Below are 20,364 nucleotides of genomic sequence, written 5' to 3'. Positions count from 1 at the left end.
AAAAGAAAAGAAAACAGAAGTCTTCTGAGGAAATGACATGAAGTTGAGAGTTTCACTAGGAAATCAGTGGAGGAGGAAACACACAAACTTTAAAGTTTGTATGAAGACCCGGAGGGGAAGAGTCTGGCATTTCTGAGTAACCAAAAGGCTGGGGAGGGGAGGGATCAGAGAGAAAGGGTGAAACGTTGGGTGAAATGAGTTTGGAGAAGCCGGAAGGAACTAGATCGTACAGTGCCTTGGAGTATTTTGGACTGAATCTTAAGGGCAATGGGAAACCTCCAAGGGCTTTTTAAGCAGAGGAAAGACATGATTGAATCTGTTTTACCAGGATCTCTAGCAAATTGTAGGGTGACACAATGGCTAGTGAAGAGGGCAGTTAGAAAGCTAATGCAGTAGTCCACGTGAAATTGGATGGTGGTTTGGACTAAGATTCAAGGAACAATGTGACAGATGGGGAATAGTAAGAGACAAAATAAAATGCTGAAAGCTACATGCCACCGAACAGAATGGGCCCAAATGACCCAGGGTCATTTGACATGGTCCTTTGCTTTATATAGTGGTTGCTGTCCAGAAAAGCTAACTCAAAACCTCTTCTCTATAAAGTGGTTCCTAATTAACCATTGGCCTCAGGTACAAAGTTTGAAATGCAATTGCACTATGGTTGAGGATGGATGAAAGTTTTGAGATGGAAGAATCACTCCCCATTAACTGCTCAGGGGCCCTGGAGGCTACATATTGCCAGACCCTAGCAGTCAGTGGAACCAGCCATAATTTTAACTAGTAATTGATTATGGATTAGGAAACCGGCTAACCAAGCTTGTTAGAAAATTATATCAAATAAAACTGAGGACTTTTTGCTCCTGGGTTTGGTGATATTTGATTGCTCAGGTTTAAAAAAAAAATTGTTGTCATTGCTTCCTTCCTTGTTCGGCTATTTTCTAGAAAGTTCAGATTACCTTTGGGTATGTATCTCAGTCATTTCTATAGGTTTGGGAGAAACAGCAGAAATTAGAGAGAGAACCCACAACAGTAGTAATGGAAGTGCATTCACTAGGTTTTTTTATTTTTTGTATTTTAATGTTTTGACATCCAGGGCCTTGCTGACCCTGCAGGGACTGCTCCTCCTAGGGTCAACGGATTTTTACAGATAGTGAACAACTCTCTCATGAGTGTACTTCTCCAATACGAACCAAACAATCCGGAGCCCACACTCCTTCGTGGAGCTCTCACGCTCAGGGTCATTATTCACATGCCCTAGTCACCCCAAGGCCAGATACCAGACAACTAGGTATGCCACAAAGACCACTACAATTATTCAACCCAGCCAATCCTAATCCTACTTACCTGGCGTTGCCTGCTCTTTCCCATGCAACCACAGTAACGGCTCTTGTCCACACCTCCTCCCTTTCCCTCTGCCTTACGACCAATGCTAGTGCTTTCCTCCATGGTCCCCATGGCAGGATGTGTCCCCTTCTCTTGGGAACCGTGTGTAACAGGCTGTCTTTTCAATGTCAGTTGTCTCCTGATCTTTTGGCCTTAGTATGCCTCAATTATTCTATTAATACCCAATATCTAAAACAGGTCGGAAAAACTACCAACCTTTTCTTATTCCCTATCTTCTCTCTGCACCTGAGGAGTCCCTACTCTTTGTGACTTCTGGCAAATAAATTTTCCATGAATAAGTTATTCTTCTACATGCATTATTTTCTTCTTAAACACACAAGCAAGGGCAATGTGGTGGAGTATAAAAAGCACAGAAAAAGTTCTGGTCTGGCTTCAAATCTTGATCAGATATGGTCTCCCCCCATGCTGTGAAGAGCTCAGTCTAGCCTATTGGAAGATGAGAGGCCACGTGGTGAAGAATCAAGGCACCCTAGCCAATAGCCAGCACTAAGTGTCAAAGTGAGGCCATTCTGGACTACCCAGCCCTCACCCCTGTTCTGCCATCAGATGGATGACCCCAGGTGGTATCAGCAGAAGAAACACTCAGAAACTCACAGAATCTTTTAAAAATTATTAAAATATTGTTTTAACTCATGAGGTTTTGCAGTGGTTTGTTATGTAAATTGATAACTGACATACCTTCTTTGCCCATCAAGGGAGAAAAGGGCCATTCTGTACACACTACAATGATAGACTAGCCCTCGGACTTCGTTCAGGTCTGAACTTTGCTTAAGTCATGTGACAGAGCAATGATGACCAAGGTAAACTGCCTTTTCTCTTTATAGCTAAGTCAACTATATGCAAAGCAACTTAGACAAAAGGTCAATATTCAGTTCTGACAAGTCCTTTTTCATTCTGTGGCACAAACCCATTTCTGCCTTCTATATGTCTTGTCAGGCTTTTGGGGCACAGAGGGGATCCAAATAAGATAGTAAATGTTGGCGACTGTGTGTACCCTTATCCTTATCTCCTACATCAAAGCCAAACCCCAAACTGGTCATTCAGACTTCTTCCTTTCCTCTTTCCACTGTTCTGTGAGATGCAGAAAAATAAGGACACATTTATTCAATAATCTCCAAAATAAGGTGGATAAAAGATGTAAACTTTCCTTGACAAATGCAAAAAGTTTTTATTGAATGCCGATATGAGCCAGGCACAGTCACACACACTGTTATCTCGTTTGCTATCTCTGGTATCAAATAGCAAAGCGTAGGAGAGATTATCAGCTATTTTAATGGCCTCTTTTACACATTTAATCTGTGGTGATATTCCCTAGAAGATACGGTTTTATGTCCCTGTGTCTTCCAAGTTACAACAGGGCATCTATTTGACCTGAGAAACTGATTGGTGTTTAGATCTAGGCATGCAATGTGAATTAGGATCAAAGTGGAAAGGAAGCAAAATAAGGTTCATAAGGAAAACAATCGTATGAGAAGTAACATGGCCCGGGGGTAAAAATGCACACATATCCAGGAATAAGAAACTCATATTCAAATCAGCATTGCAAATGCAGAATTAAATTGGGATTCAATTCGGAAATCTGTAAACTAGGAAGAGGGATCATCCCATTTTCCTGTGATTGGTTAATAAATTTAGGGAAGTTCTTTTGTCAATGACTCTGTTAATGATTGACTTGCATTTGAAAACATACTTCAGCCCTCTCTCCTACTCCTTTCCCCCTGCAAAAAGAAAAAGAACATGAACAGTATGGAAAATGTTCAGGGACCTAGCATTTGTAGAACTCCTTTAGACACAGCAATACTTTTTTATGATACAGGTTGTTACAGTAGCAAAGGCATCAGGTAAGCACATCAAGTGTTTTATAGTGTGTGTGTGTGTGTGTGTGTGTGTGTGTATAAATATCAACATCAGGCAAAGTGTCTACAGCAATTAAGAACCTGGTCCCAATCAGAACAGAATTCCTTAAAATATTGTCTTCTTTTTTATCACAATTGCCCCTTTGGATGTGAGTGCTGGTCTCAAAAAAATTTGCTTACAGAACAAAGAGAAAGAGCAAAAGGGGCTTATTCCAGGATAGTAACCAACTCTAAACCCATGATAGGTAAGGGGTTGAGAGCTTCATAACTTAATCTTCTACTTCCAGATGATGTTAGCAAAATACTTTAAGATCACCAACAAATACTCTCCCATGTTCAGATAATGAGCTATTTCAGCTTAGAGTGACTAGATCTTATGCATCTCTGTATCATCAGCTAGTATATAGTAGGTGCTCATGTGTTGAAGGAAAAAAGCTTCATCTGTCCAAAGATAAATTCTGACTAAAATGGACTAGAATAAAATCTTTATTGGCTCCACATGAAATTACACGAACGTCACTCCCTACCCCTTGCCCATAATTGACAGCCTAATGTTTATGTTGTTCCATTTATTTAAATATAGTTTAAATTGTTATTTACACAATAAAAACAATGTCCAACATCAAAAAACACCCTTCTCTAGTTTAGAACTACTGGAACTCGTCACAGAAGAACTCATGTGATTGAACTTTGTATTAGGGCTTTCGCAGATTATTCCGTGGAATCTCCCAGTTCTGCATGATGGCTTGCAGTCCCCGGTCTCTACTCAAGGCCCAGAGAGACGATAGAAATGGATTGAGATAAAAAGGATAGTTTCATCCATGTTCATGTAGTGCATACATTCCAGACATAAATATGAGACAGAAAGGGCACCTCTGCAACAGATTAAGTCTTTGATCGATCGGAGTTGTTTACCTCTCTGAGCTTTGATTTTCTCATCTCTATCTTAGATTCATCCTAGAATCTTTCTTGCTCCCTTTTAGCTCCAATGTTCTTTGATTGGGTTCTAATTTATTTACTAGATGCACAAACTGAAACACTAATGCATTTTGCTGGTCCTCAGCAAACAAGAAGCCGTAGAATGCTCTATTTCTTATTCTACATCTATACTTGGGCATAAGCTCACAGAGAGCTGGGCTCTAAAAAGGCCCAAGTGAAATTCTCATTTTATATTGGAGCAAATGCCTGTGTGTGATTTGGATAATTCCTTTAAGTTTTTATTTAATAATTTAAATGCCACGGAGCATTGTTTACTGACACCACAGAGTGGAATCCACCTAATGAACTTTATTTTACTGCTGCCTAAGTCTCACCGCAACCTCCCCCCCCCGCCAGGAGATTTTATTTTATTGGTCTACGCGCAGCCTGGGCACCAGAATTTTACAAGCTCTTCAGATGATTCTAACCTGAGAAAAAGGGGAGAACTATCGGCAGAGAACAGTGATTTTCAAACAGGTGAACCAGTCACCTCGAGGGATTGTTAAAACACAGATTGCTGGGTGCTGTACGCAGTTTGATTCAATAGGTCTGGGGTGAAGCCCAAGAATTTACTTTTCTAACAAGTTCCCCAGTGATACCGATGCTTTTACCCAGAGACCGCACTTTGAGAGCTGCGGCCAGTGAGAAATATCATTGACAGTGGCACCTGAAGTCCTAAATTATATCCTGATTCTATCATTATCACCTATGTAATCTTAGGAAAAGTAAATTTTTCTCTTTTCCTTAGTGTCTTTTTAACAATACTTAGATCTCAGAGTTGTGAGTCATGAACAAATAGTGTACCCACCCAGGTTTAGTATACTACGTGGCACAAAATGCAGTAACAAATATTAATTTCCTTTTTCCATTACACATGGCTAGACGGTGTGAATAATTAAGTGAAATCAATAGCACAGATTAAAACTTGGCAGGAAAAGAGAGACAACAGAAGCAAACAATGTCTTACTAAATTCTATGTGTAATATAAGATGATAAATACAGAGAAGTGTTTTAAGTATATTGTCTTAAAATACTTGCACTCAATTTTCAAAACTTTAAACACAGTAATTTAGGTAGCAGGAATATTAGATACAATCTAAAACGTGAAAGAAGTATTAGATTCCATCTATAAAGATCATGAATTTTTTTAATGACTTAGAGTAAAATCCGATACCTCATCTAGGATAATAATTTAGTTTTCTAGAGAATCAGAAATAAAAACTAATAGTATACTTGCCGAAAACTTTAATCATGGATCTTTAAATGCTCTTTAATTCCAGGGAAAACCTAAATTATTAAAGTGCATAAGAATCCCTATATAGATTAAACAAAGCAAAACTTCTACCAACGAGGGGATAGGAGTCCTTTTTACTAACATCTACCAACAAACAAAAAAACACTAGATAGCTTTCCCTCCTGCGTGCCATTTGCTTCATTGTGAACGTCTCAAGGTCCTCTCAGGAGTTGATGTCCAAACCCTGAGATGAATCCTGGGAGGGAAGCAGGCCCACGGCAGAAGCTGTTGCACAAGCCTCCAGACGCAGGGAGGGCGGCACGGCTTGGGCCCGCACAGCGGGGCTGGTCAAGGTGAGAACTGGAATACTGTCAGCGTGTCTTTGCTGATCCACAGGTGCAGCCGTCCAAGTGAGGCTCAAAGGTACTGAACACTTCAGGTCTAAAGGCCTAAGCCCCATCAGGATTGTTTAAAGCAAGTTTCTCCCTATACCAATGGTTGGCCCAGAGGCAAGGTCTTACAAGGGTTATTTTTAAAAGCCTCCCTGTCTCACTCTGGCCTGATGCCATTACGCGACAGCTTTCTTTTTTGGAATTCCTGGGGGGGAAAAATGTGATGGCTGCTGCACATCTCTGTTGCTACTTTTAACTTCTCATCTATTTATGAATTCTCTTAACTAGACTATGAGCTCCTCAAGGGTCCTTAATTCATCCCCTTCCTCCATGAAACTTTCTCAAGTGTCTTCTCAGTAACCGTTCCCTGTTGCTGTCTGCAATATAAATGTGACATTCTTTGTGAAAGTGTCTTAACAAAGGTGGTGTCCAATCAACAAATGCTTACTGGATTATCCATGCTAAAAACTGGACACAACTGGTTGCCTCAGGGAAAGTCTTCATACTCATGCTCTCAGGATTATGTAAGGCCTATAGTCTAGATAATATATTTGGAGGATGGAAATGATTTTTTTTTAAGCCAGAGAATTAGCCTTGGTTCAGCTCTCCCTAGTGTTTTAAAACCAATGTTTGATATCACATGAACAGAATGGTTTGCACCTCGTTAATGTCTTTGGTATTCCTGAGCATCAATTCATCCATATCCTTCTCTCAGGGTTTCCCCATGAAACATCCACCAAACTTCCCTACCCACTGAAACAAAACAAAACCCCTTTCCTTCCCATTCCCTGCCAGTGTTTAGAGCCTTTCAAAAAAACCTGCAATCCAAACCCTCTCAACTGAATCAGAAGCAGAGCTGATTTCATGCCTATCCTGCCAGAGAGCAGTTCCTTCTCTTAGAATTTGCCTATCACTAGAAACCAAAAAAATCTGTTAGATGGCCTGAGAGGGTTCAGGTGTCATCTTGGGAGCATTATCCTTTTGTCTTTTAGTGTTTTTTCACTGGGTTGGTCTGGCCTCATCACCAAAGCTCTGACCACAGTCATTCCAGCTGATCCTTTAACAGGACTATGAGGTACCAAAAAAGTCACTGGGGCAGCCCAGAGAACGAGTAAGATTTATCTTTACATCTCAAAGGGTGTGGAACAGATTGACTTGCACAAAGCTGGATTATGGCATTCTACCTCCACTTCAGCATAGCTATTATGAGAAGAAATATTGTTCTAAGATTTTTAATTAGTTGCTTTTTTTTTTTTTAAATGACTCAGATTGGGCTTCCTCTTTCAAGGCTCATTCTCTCACTCCCGCTATATATCAAATTCTTCCATTAAGAACTTCCCTTTTATCAGAAACCTGAAACCACAGAGCAGCTTTCCACTTCTTTAATTCTCTGTAAGGCATCACTATTGTACTGTCATGTATGGATATGTGTATGTGTGTGTGTGCATGTGTGTGCGCGCGCGCGCGCACGTGCGCACACATTTGTTTTACAAAAGTAAAAAGGCTCTCATTATCCTGTGTTTGATATAGGCACCCAAGTACGTAGACAGAAATTAAATAAAGGCCACAAAAACTTCCCAAGGAAGATCATTAAGAAAAATCCTCTCTTGCATCACACAGCTGGCCTTCTGAGGCACGCCAGCTCAGAAAAAGGTATCACCTGTGCTGATGGAAAGACTGGACCTTTCCCTCTTTGGGTTGTAGCTGAACTTCTATTGGTGATCCTAGTAAAATACATAACGCCCCATTTGTTCTAAGCATGTCTTTTCTTCAGCTTTCTTTCAAATAATGCCTTCACTCTCCCATTAGATATGAGGATGTGGACATTTGGACAGTGAGGTCCTGCTTGGGTAGCAGTCTCTTTCAGTGACATGTTGGCTATGCAGAGAGAGGGAAGGATATGGGAGAATGGCAGGGGACGAGGGTGAGAGGGAAAGAAAATGTGTCTTCTAGTGGGAGCACTGGAAGAGAACAAGCTTTTCATAGTTGCTGCCGGTATCTCATGAAGGCCCAGGCTGCCACCATGGTGAGGGCAAACACTGGCACCAGCACCAGAGCTATGGGGATGCCACTCGGCTCCCCTTCACTTCGATGTCCTATAGGCCCATTCTGCACCTGTAACTGGAAGGGAGAGAAAAACGTTAACTCTATTGAGCAATGTGTGTTTATCCCAACTGAAGTGTCCAGGTTGACACATTACCTGGGTCACGCCCACCCAAAGCTGTAACCTCCAAGCACTATCTAGCAGAAGGAGTCCTCTCTGTTCCAAACTGATCCATCAGCGCCATCAACTCTTTGGAAAGAAGTCTGATGGGGAGGCATTTAACCTTGCTGTGCTACTGCCCTAAAGGGACCTGAGGGTGAGCAGATAACCTCTGTCTGCTTCTCTACTGCCTCCACCAAGCTCTGTGTGTATCGCACTAGGAAAATGAAGATAGGAGATGAAACCTATTGATCCTATAGGGAACCTCAAAATTACTGGGCAGGGGCAGAGGGTGCCCACCTTCCTAGAAATGTTTACTTAGAAAGATTGCCAGTTCTGAGCAATGTTAACACAGGTACAGTGCCAGTTTTGGAAATACTTCCCAATTCCGAAAAGGCACCAACTCCCTCCTGATATGGTGTCATGGCCTTCATCTCTATTTTGTAACACTAGACATAGACAAAGAGGAAACTTATATGGAACAGAGGTAAAAGACTCAGAGGTAAACGAGTAAAAAGAAATCATATCCTAGTGGTAATAATTTTCCACTGCCTAACACGCATTCCCTTTTGAGGCTCGGTGGCATTTCTTCAACTTTTTTTTTTTTTTCTTAGCAAGCCAGTAAACAGGGGGCAGGGAGGTGCAGGGGGTGGGGTAAGGGGCAGAGGGAGAAAGAGAATCCTAAGCAGAGTCCATGCCCAGTGTGGAGCCTGGGCTCGATCCCACGACCCTGAGATCATGACCTGAGCTGAAACCAAGAGTTGGATGCTTAACTGACTGAGCCACTCAGGCGCCCCTCTTCATATTAATTTTTTTTTAAGATTTTATTTATTTATTTGACAGAGAGAGATGGCGAGAGCAGGAACACAAGCAGGGGAGAGGGAGAGGCAGGCTTCCCGCTGAGCAAGGAGCCCAATGCGGGACTCGACCTCAGGACCCCGGGATCATGACCTGAGCTGACTGGCAGATGCTTAACCAACTGAGCCACCCAGGCGCCCCTCCCCATTTATTTTAATTTGGTTGTCAAGCTTTACATTTAAGGTACATCGCCTGGAAGCTAGGACCTAGTTTGAATTTCCTTTCATGATAAGCAGAACTCCCTGAAGGCCCCTGCTTGTGCCAGACGAGCTTTTCGAGAGAGTGAGAAAGAAAGAAAGAAAGAAAAAAGCCAAATGCACTACTGAGGATTACGCTGTACGCTTCATTCCCAAGAAGGATACAAAAGTGGTGCCAGCTTGCTGGCTGCAAATAACACCTACCCGGTGCTGCACTCTCAGGGACACAGCATAGCCCGCATTACGAAAAAGGTCTACAGCATCCCGGTGCAGCAAGTTCCTTAGGTCTTGGCCATTTACCTGTTGAAAACAGCAAGAAAAGTAGTAAGAGAGGTAGAATCATAAGTCAAAGATTTATATTCATGTGACTAAACATTTAAAAACTACAGAGCAAAATTCCAAGGACTAGGAGAATGGGGCAAGCACCCTAGAACTCAGAGTCACTTTCTCCTAGAACTGAGGTTCCAAGGTTTAGAAAAAAAAAAAAAAAAAGGTAGTCTCTCCACCTCAGCTCCTGCCGCCTGTCTCATTTTGAAGCTTGGGTTTCTGTTAACTGTACCTGTGTGTCTTCCCTGAGCATCGGCCTGCTTCCTTACAGTAACCTGGTCTTCTGGGTTACCACCCTAGCCTTTACATTGCTAATCCCTGGCACTGCTAGCTTCAACTCTAGAAATACAACTTTATGAAACTCTAGAAATATAACTCTATGAAACAATTTATTTTGATATGGTGCAAACCTACTAGCCCCTTCTATTGGTCTTGTTCAATTGTGAACAATTTCCCTTGATTCCATGGACACTCCCATCCTCCACAAATTTACTAATTTTACAGTACTTCTTTGATGATATAAATTCCCAAAAAAAAATGCTTCAGTGTAGGTCAGTCCTACCATTTAGAGGTGAGAGCTGACCAGTGGTATTAATACTTCTTAGTGTTAGGAATGACACTGTCCACAAGTGACATCTACCCCATGCCATACTCGGTGACACGGCATAGCCCGCTTTATGCAAGATCCACACATCTTTTGTACACGTCAACATCATCAACAGCAATAGCAGCAAGAACACCTCATGTATTTACCTGCTAGGTTCTGTGCTGTATGCTTTCCATACACTGTCTAATGTTGTTGTCACGATAATCCTATGAGGTAGGCACCATTTTTATCTTGTTTTCACAGATGAAGAAACTGGAGCTTAGCAAGGTAGATAATTTACCCAAAGTCATAGTAAGTGTAGGAGCTAGGGCTAGTGTTTTTAAATATCGGGAGTTAAGTTACAGTGCCCTTGCAATTGACTGTTCCTTCTGCACTACTGTTCTTCCACCTGGACTCACAAACTGTTCTTTGCTGAAGATCAAGCCATCGATTTATTCAAGGCTCTCATCTTCCTTGTTACTGTCTTCCTTCTCCAAGAGGTTCCTATCATTCCTCCACACAATCTCCCACTAGGTGAATTACTCTAACAACACTTTGGTGTTACAGACTGTCTACCTTACTCTTAGAAAACTGACCACGATCTCTACTCCCTTCACACTTCCTATTCCTCTACTGAATCTGCTCATCATCCTCATCAAAACCTTTAATAACCTTTTCAGATTTTACCCGCATCCTTACCCATCTAGTTCTTGCTGCTTTTTCAACAAAGCACTTCGTAAACTATTAGAATCCCTTGTCCCCATGATCTTCTGCCATTTTTCCAGTCCTGCACAACACACTGCATTTACTTTCCTTGTCATCACTGAGTTTAATGTTCCTGGGGAAAAATACACACTCATACTTCCCAGCACAGATCCATGCTGGCTGACACTTGCTGTATCCTTATGACCATTCTACTCACCTGGTCAACTCCCTAACGAATGCTCAGCAGCAGCTGTTCCAGACCTTTCCTATCATCAAACCCCAACTCTGATCCTCTCTCCTCTCTCCGGATTCCTTTGCCTTATCTTTTTTGAGAATACTGATAACTCCTCACACTCCATGTCCTTTCCTTCCCTTTCAAAGTTTCGTGATAGCCTCTCACTGCTGCTTTGCCCTTCTTTCTGCATTAGATCCGTTTCCTTTACCAAGGCTAAACCACCCACTGGTACTCTCGGTCACATTCCTTCTAGCCTTCTTAGGGAACTTAAGTGATCAATTGCTCCTCTTGATTCCTTCATTTTTATTGCTCTCTGCTCTTTCTCAACTAAAATTATCCTCCTCTGTAAAGAAAAAAGTATAAATATTTCTTGGAACCCATTAGCAGCCTCTTCCCATCTTCAGCCCTCTTCCTTTCACTGCCAGACTTGTTGAAGAGCCGCTTGAGAGCCCTGCCTCCACGTCTTCTGCAGCTGTGCACTCCAGTCCCTGATACGGCCAGCATATACCAGGTAGCAGGCAAGAATATTCTGTCCTGCGGGGCAGCAGTGACTTCCAATCAGCAAGTCCTACAGCCCTTTCCTAGTTGCCAGACCTCCTCCCTTTTGCAGTTCTCTCTGGTCTCAGCTTCTGAAGACTTAGCTCCCTTAGTTCTTGAAGGATTCCTTTCCCAATTCCTCCTCTTCTCCTTCCTTCTTAAGGGAAGTAAGCATTCCTCAATGTCTGTAGTCCTTTGTCCCCGTATTTTCTCTCCCATGGTGATCTTTCACAATTTCAACTGTACTCTGCAAGACAACTCCCAAATTTTTTATCCTTATTTCTACTTCTGGACTTGCCAGTTTCCTGCTGGGTGCCTGTACTGGAATATTCTGCTACACCCCACTTCAACATATCCAAAGCCTCCTTTTGACTTCCCACAAAACCAGACTATCTCACCTTCCCTCTTATTGCCACAACCATTCCTTCAGACTAAAATTCTGATATTTTTCAACTCCACTCCCTGTCGATGTTCACATACAATACCTTATCAAATCCTAAAGCCCTAAAATAATACCATTCCTCTCACGCTATTTTCCTTCAATTGCCTCTCTCTTTAGGTGGTAGATACTTTTAGATGAACTATTGTGTTCACCTTCTCACTGATTCACTTTCCTCTAGGCCCTCCCCTACTCTATCCTATTCAAACGCCGTCTCCAGATCAAGCCTCCTAAAGGACCATTCTGTTTCTACAAAACTGGGCGCAGGGGAGAAGAGAGTGCATGCCTGATTTCTCATTCTGGTGTGCAAAGTTCTCCAGGAAGTGGCTCCAACCCACTTCCTCAATTTAATCTCACATTATTCCCTTTCATAAAGGGAATTACGAAAAAGGTCTACAGCATCTACATCACATAATTCACTGTCCCTAGGACATAAAACATAGATCCTTACCTTCATGCCTGTGCTCTATTTCCACCATCTGAATACATTCCCTTTTTAAAAATTCTATGTATCTTCCAAGATTAATCTTAAACAGGATCAGCCCTGCTACCTATAGTGTAGAAGTGAATATAGTTTTCTAATTGATAGACTTTGATTTCATGCTACCAAGCCACCTTCTGATTATGCCTTTTGTTTGTTTTGGTAAACATGCCACAGGAAAGAACTTCAGGAGTCCTAGAACCATCACAATGAATTTTCAACATCTCAACTTTCTAGTTAATTCCTGAGGGAAAGAATAGGTGTGAGATTGCTGACGATAGTGGGAAGGCTCGCGTAACTCATCTAGCCCATGCGATAACTGTATTTTCCATTGCAAGGAAAGAGGTATTTTCTCTTAGAGACAGAGAAGTTAGGTTAATGATGCGGTCGTGTCAACAAATGCCAAATATAACAGCGCTCAGTATCAGAGCCACGTTTCCTAGTGATAAGAATACAAGGGGGAGAACCGAGTCACTACATCACACTCAACGGCAGGAGTACTGAGTTCAAAATCATCTTTGCAATCACAGTCAGCAATGATTGACAGGAATCACTGCATATTTATTACCATGTCTGGAGCTGTCTCTTCATTTTACATGTCCTAACTTATTTAGTTTTCACAATAATCCTATGACTTAGGAACTCCCATTTTATAGATGATAAAACCTGGAAGGTTATTCAACTTGTCCATGGGCATATAGAATGGAAGTAGCAAAGCCAGGATTCAAATAGCCTGGCTGTAAAACCTTCACTTTAAAACACTAAGCCATAGAAATTTACACTGTAAGCAAGGATTTTATTTCAGCAACATATTGCTATCCATCACGTTAATACTGTAAATTGAATTTTTACTGGTTTTGCAGTTTCATTTCTATCTAATATGTTATACACTTTCAAAATTTTAGAGATTTGTATAACAATATAAGGTGTTTATAATATTTTTATTCATGTGCATATATTGAAGCAGCATTAAAATTTAGATAAAATTGAGTCAAGTGCCAAGTCACTGACAAGACCTTTCTAGATAATTCTGCTAGATGTGACTGATTTACTGCTTTGAATCTCCATTTTAGTTAACTATCGTAAAGCTCAAAGTGAACTCTACCCTATACTCTATCACTTTACATTCTACTGTAACTAACTTGGAAAGGCTGTATCACAAAACTCATCATTATAACCCCTGTCATATCTGAAGAGTACTTAGAACAACACTTGAGTATAATAAATGTCACATGATTTCCTGAGGTTTGCTTGCAGACTGCACCCCGGAAAAGCCTGACTGACATATTCTCAACATTTTACCAAGCTGAAAGGCCTGGACTCTGCCAGCAGCCTTGCCTGCCAGTGACTCAGTGTGTAACCGTGGTCCTCACCTGAGCCTCCTTCTGCTCATGGGGAAGAAGGACATTGGTGGTATCAGGCAAAAGAAGGTGCCATACAGAGCGTAAGCCAATTATACCAATCGTGCCTTTCAACCCTCCTCGTTAGGCCTAAAGGTATTCTAATATAAAAGGACCATTAACTCTAATTACTTTAAAAAAAATAAGACCCCAGACAAGAGGCCCTTGAGACAGTCAAGGGGAATTTCTTTTTTAAAGAATCATTTCTTATCCTTTGCCCAAGGTAAAAACAGCCCCATAAAACAAATTATGATTCTTTGTCTCTTGATAAGGTCACCTCTAATCCAAAGCCAAATTAGCTTTCCAATATTTGCCTCCTCTAAGCATTTTTAGATTCTACCTCATACTGACTAACCACCAAGTTCCATAGATTTTACTCTTAAATATATGTGGAATTCACTCTGTCACCTTCCATACTAATATAGAATAGGGGTTCTCAAAGTGTGACCCAGAACCAGCAGCATTAGCATTCACCGGGGAACTTATAAGTTAAAAGCAATCCATGCTTTCACAAGCGCTCCAAGTGACTCCAAGTGAGTCAATTCTAACCTAAACTGCCTGAACCAATCTTTAACTGGTCTCTACACCCAGCCTACTTACCCTATTTAACACAAATTCTGTGCATACACAGAGTTTCATTAATGATTTTCCATTTACCAAAGTAGTGATTTTTTCAAATATGAGTCTACGAACCCACCACAGAACACAGTGAAGTTAAATCAGTGGGTCAAGACCAGTATTTAATTTTAAAACAGTGGAATTAAAAGAAAACATAACATAGAATGTATCACATATAGAAGGGATAAATACTATTTTCTTGAGCTTTGCTTCAATTACATGTGTGTTATGTATGTGCGTGCATGCGTGTGTGTGTGTGTGTGTGTATTACCTATTATAGGTCATAATTTAAAACGTCTGAATAACACTTGCCTATAGCAATTTACTGCTCACAATTTATTCAGACTTTATTCACACCCAGGGATCTTGCTATAATGCAGATTTTGAATCCGGTAAGTCTGGGAGGGTTCCTGAGACTCTGCATTTCTAATAAGCTCCCAAATAATGGCCAGATAGTCCTTGGACCTCACTTTTAGTCCCGAGAGCTACTCAATGGAGAAATCTTAGAACGCTGCTAAACTTGCTACTTCAGCTTTCTTAACTCATGGCACGGTTTCACTGAACCTGAGATATGGCAGATTTGCAACATGCTAGAAAATTCTGCTGACTGAATGTTCAGAGAACTGAAATGGTGGTGTTCTGCTTACCAGATGGGGAAATGTACAATTTTTTTGCCTTAACTATGGTTGTGAGCAATCTTTAAAAATTAGTCTCCCATTTTCTGCCTTAGGAAATGAGTAAATTGAGTTAAAATTAGTTTTCTTCTTTTTTTTAAAGTTTAACTTTTCACCTGTGTGACTTTTATTTACTCATTTATTTATTTATTTTAGAGAGGCAGAGAAACAAGAGACAGAGAGACGTAGAGGGCAACGAAGAAATCTCAAGCAGGCTCCATGCCCAGCATGGAGCCCAACGTAGGGCTTGATCTCACAACTCTGAGATCATGACCCGAACCAAAATCAAGAGTTGGACGCTTAACTGACAGAGCCACCCACATACCCCCAAATTAGTTATCCTTTGATGATTAATAGTTTTGAATTGCCTCAAGAACTCTAACTATAAAATAATATAAATGTAGATGATTTAGAGAAGGAATGGACTCAGTTTAATAAGCACTGACCACAGATTATACTCTGGATATTTTAATTTTTTTTTTTTTTGCCAAGATCCTGAAATGAATCACAAGGGGGGGGGTTCTTTTTTTGTCAGAGTTGAATAAGGAAAAAAAAACAGATTATCTAGTTCTAATTAATCAGACCAAACCAAAAAAGTCCTTTATGCTATGATGCATTCAGAGAGCAGCTAACTTACTGCATGCTTACTCCGTGTCAGCTACAAGCCTACCTGCTGAGGATACTGAGGTAGGAGGACAAAGTGCCTCGAGGCATCCTTTGTCTAAAGGATTCTGCATATCTCAATGTCTTGGCAGTTGACTGGATGAGGGTTACTGGTGGGTCTTTCCCACTGATTTCTAAGCTATGGGCAAAGACAAATCTTTCATTTTTCAAATCAGTCCATAGCACCTGGCATGGTGTCAAGCACAGGCTGTCAAGCACAGTAGTTGTAGATGTTGAGGACCACTCAGCTCTTTCATTCACCAAGTTAAGAATTCTATTCGATGAGAACATAAAACGCAGCTTAAACTAGTGGCCTGATCGGTGCCATTTTGTTATATAAGGGGTGTGGTCAAAAGTGAATATTCATGGGACGCCTGGGTGGCTCAGTTGTTGGGCATCTGCCTTCGGCTCAGATCATGATCCCGGGGTCCTGGGATCAAGCCCCACATCGGGCTCCCTGCTCCACGGGAAGCCTGCTTCTCCCCTCTCTCACTCCCCCTTCTTGTGTTCCCTCTCTCACTGTCTCTCTGTCAAATAAATAAATAAGATCTTTAAAAAAAAAGGGAATATTCATCTATTCAATGTAGTAATCAGCTCACATCACCCTGAGCTTCATAAAAATGTAGAGCTCACCGAGGACGGACTATTCTTGACTATCCAGCTGCCTTCATTTAGGCAGACACACAAGGGAAATGACAAACCTAGATAGTTTACATTTTTTTTCCACAAAAATAAAATTTCTCCAGATTCCCTGGTAACCTATACAAATATTAAATCATCCTCACCATCACACACACAAAATAAACTCTGGGTGAGGAATCGCTATCGCCAGCCCTCATCTCAACTTCAGGTTCATTCCATTGGTAATATCTGTTTTTGTTTCATGGTTGTCAGATGCAATAGGGTCTTAAAAATAATTTACATTAGTTAAAAAAATTTCTTTTCTTCCTCCCCACCCCCATTTTTTTAAAGTTTAACATTAAACAGAGATCACAGAGATCACGCTTAACTTTTGGTAAGAGGAAATTGCATAAGTCATGCAATTATTTCATTTTACCTGAAATTAAGACAAAACATGGGCATTATTTCGAGAGAAATGGAAAGATTAAATTAATAGTCAATAATAACTCACAGGAAATCTAGATCACTTAATGAGACTTGTATTAATTATCCAGATTGGATATGGTAAGGAAGTGACATGTTCTTAGTCTGATTAGCAAAAGTTAAAAGAAAGAGTTGGGGCATATTTTACAACATGGAAAAATAACCTATGTGAAGAGAGTAGAAAAACCCATAAAGAAGCAATGAGAATAAAGGCTAATAAATAGTTCAGCATCACCATTTTACAGACTCCAAAGCCAGTAATAGAGCACTTAAGAACATCAGAGGGAGAGAGTGAGCTACAAGGGAGACATAACCATTTAACGGTTAATGCCCAACAAGTTCACTTAAGGAGAGAGCAGAGAAGATGGTGAGAGAGGCAACAGAGGCAGTATTTCTTAGGAACGGGGTCTAGAAACAAGAATTTTGGAGCAAACTCTTGGAAAGGAAACTGAAGTCAAATAAGATAGCCCTAGAAAGAATGAAGAGAATATGCTGGCCTTCACCTCTTGTATATATGCTTCATTTTCTCTTTCTCAGTCTTCATTTCTCTCCATATCTGTCTTATATTTTTGCCTTTTCTTTGCCAGGCATTTCCTCCCTCTCTTCTTTCCCATGTCTTAATTGGCCAATACATAAACTTGAATCATTCTTTTATGTCTTATATATATTTGTAATATTTAATATCTTGTATAGATCTTTGTAATATTTCTCATATTTCTTTTACTTTGAAAAGTAAAATCCTCCTTGCTATAAATTTTAAAGTGAAGTGAGCTGAGTTTTTTTTTTTTTTTTGACATTTACTTTTCTCTGCATGGACACCTATCTCTTACCATACCCTTTAAAAAAAAACTTGAGTGGCCTTCCAATAATTTCTTTTCTCTATGAGGCAATGGTCCACATAAGAAAGGCTGTTCATCTTAGCTTATGTCTAATAAGTTCTCTCATACTAAGCTATGTGACCTTTTCCCCCTAATTCTATCCTTTATAGAAAGACTGATTTCAGTTTTTATATAAAACCATACATAAAATCTATTAATTCACCATGAAACTCTCTGTTTAGGATACCTAGTCCTAGCTCCTCATTTACCTCTTATGAGGCAGTACATCATACTAATTAAGAGTAGAGGCTCCAAATTCAGACAGACCAGTTTTAGTCCTCTGCCACCTACTAGTTGTGTGACCTTGGGTAAGCTGCTTGACCTCACCAAGACTGAACTTCCTTAGCTGCAAAACAATCATAATAAATGTACTCACCTCATAGGCTTATCACAATATTAAATAGATGTAAAGTTCTCAGCATATTGCTCAGCATACGGTGCTCAAAAACTTCTAACCATTCTTATTTTTCAACAGTCTACCTTTCACCAAACCTTTCTGAATAATATGGCTGTCCTCTTAATCCCTGTACTTTCCAAAATGTAACCCAGGTCCCACTGTTCTGGAGAGAATGTGGTATACATCACTTTAAACTGCGTACTTTCTACCTACATACTATACTTTTAACAACCCACTCTTAAATTTTCCTTAATGTACCACTCAAGTTGATTTCATGTTTTTAGGATGTCTTTCTCCAGGCAGCTATAGGAAATAATCTACGTGTAAACTTCTCAGTATTGTTTGAGATAAAAGATATCTGTATCTCACAAATTAAAAAACAGGATCTAAGAGAAGCTTAATGGTCTGAAAAGAGGCAAAATAGTGGGTGAGAAGGACAAAAATAGGATATTACCATCCATGATACTATATTTATATTCTGGATCAGCCAACCTTTCTGGGCTTGCCTGAATTTCTCAACTTGTTCACTTGTTAAACATATAATGAACATTGTGCAAGGATACAAAAGGTTAAAAAAATATCTAGTCCCTGCCCTTGAGGAACTTCTAGAAAAGAATCAAATTAAAGCTCACCATATAGTGTCTTATTACAAACAGCAGAGTGAAACGGGAGCCCAATGGACAGATACCCAAATGAGAATGCATTCCAATTTTTCATCTTCATGATGAGTGAGAAGGGCTCTGAGTCTAAAAAGGACACTTAATTCCTACCTTCCTTTTGTGTCTCTTTGGTGTAAAGGAAGACACACATTAGTCTTTCAATTAACAAAAGGGAGGTGATAAAGTATAACTGAAGGACAACAATTGTGGGCTTTAAGTCCCTTTCCCCCACATCAGACCCTCATCCCTCCCTGTTCCCTGTCTTTTGAAACTTTCTTTGGAACTTGTCTAAGTAGCTTCACATTCTGGACTGAATATGCCTTGTCTATCAAGTGAGGAATTACCCTCTTTGCTCTATGTTCAGTTTGGAAAAGGTGACTAATCAAGGTCCCTCCCACCAAATTCTACAATCCAGGTATTTCCAGACCCAAAAAGGCAGGGAGAATTCTTCCCAAGGAAGGGGCCAAGGGTAAGAACTGGGGTCTAGGGAGCAAGGAACAGCGAAGGAGGCCGAAGCCAGGTCTCACCGAGAGGATCTTATCACCCTCCTGGAGCCGCCCATCCAGGGCCGCAGCCCCATTCTCTTTGATGCGGCTGACGTAGATGCCACTGTCGTTGGAGACATACTGCTGATCTGTGCCACCGACGATGTTGAAGCCCAGCCCTGAGAAAATCATGGAGGAGTTGTAAAGGAGATAGTGGTGAAGAAGAAAGGGATTAGAGGAGAAGAAGAGAGAAAGAGGAAAGTTCTAGTGGGGAGGGGAGGCTGACAAGTCAACTGTGATGTAACTGGTCAACAGACTTGGGCAAAGCCAGTGAAGAGTATCATCAACAGAGGTCAAGAGTACCCAGAGTTGGGCACTTAGACCAGGCAAGACTAAAAACATAAACGCAGGTCATCAACATAGTTTGTTGAATATAAAAAGATCTCTACTAAACTCAGTGAAAGAATAATGGTGATTCTTATAAGATGTGCTTCTGTTCACATTCAATTTTGATTCTGCTGGCGGCATTTAAAGGACCCAATTCTTGACTTTCCTGCTATTAATGTAACAGGGTGAGCTGTGTTCATGAGAAGCCATGCTTTTAACTAATTTGGAAATGAACTATCTTTAATTCAGTGGAGAAGAGATTCCTAACCAAAGCTACCCATTCATACTTCCCTTCTCCCAATGTTCAGGACAGTTTGTGTATGGAGGTGTTTTGGAAGAAATGGTCTTAGGAGTTTCATTTATTTTTCTATTTTGAGTGTAGACGTTGGCAGGAATCCTGGGAACCAGAAAGTTAACTGAAGCTTCAATAATAGGACTAAATCACCAACTTCAGTTTCCTTTTCTACCTCCAGTACAAACAACCGTGAATTTGGGTAGTTTGCCAAGTTTTATTCACTGTAGGAAACTTACTACCCACGGATTAACAACTCTCCATTCTCCCCCTTGCCCAAACCCCTGGCGAACACCCTTTTATCCTTTGCTTCTCTAAGTGACTAACTTAAATGGGTATAAAATTTCAGTTACGAAGATGAATAAGTTCTGGAGA

The 20,364-nt window shown here is 40.6% G+C and overlaps 1 protein-coding gene across 2 annotated transcripts in view; it reads right to left on the bottom strand.

The window, feature by feature from the left end:
* Positions 1–2,594: 2,594 nt before the first annotated feature.
* Positions 2,595–20,364, bottom strand: part of LOC113908960 (synaptojanin 2 binding protein) — a 38,516-nt gene continuing 20,746 nt past the window's right edge. Inside the window, exons 2-4 of one of the 2 annotated variants that reach the window (XM_027569732.2) lie at positions 19,353–19,489; positions 9,327–9,422; positions 2,595–7,979 (exon numbers count right to left, since the gene is read on the bottom strand). In XM_027569732.2, the coding sequence (XP_027425533.2) occupies positions 7,845–7,979; positions 9,327–9,422; positions 19,353–19,489 (368 nt within the window). In that variant the 3' untranslated portion in view covers positions 2,595–7,844. Of the gene's footprint in view, positions 7,986–9,326; positions 9,423–19,352; positions 19,490–20,364 lie in introns of both variants that reach the window. The other variant, XM_027569731.2, reaches the window with a different exon arrangement.

This window comes from Zalophus californianus, chromosome 6, assembly GCF_009762305.2.
Source record: "Zalophus californianus isolate mZalCal1 chromosome 6, mZalCal1.pri.v2, whole genome shotgun sequence".
NCBI lineage: Eukaryota > Metazoa > Chordata > Mammalia > Carnivora > Otariidae > Zalophus > Zalophus californianus.
The sequence above is the reverse complement of the archived record's forward strand: the minus strand, read 5'-3'. Positions and strand labels throughout refer to the sequence as shown.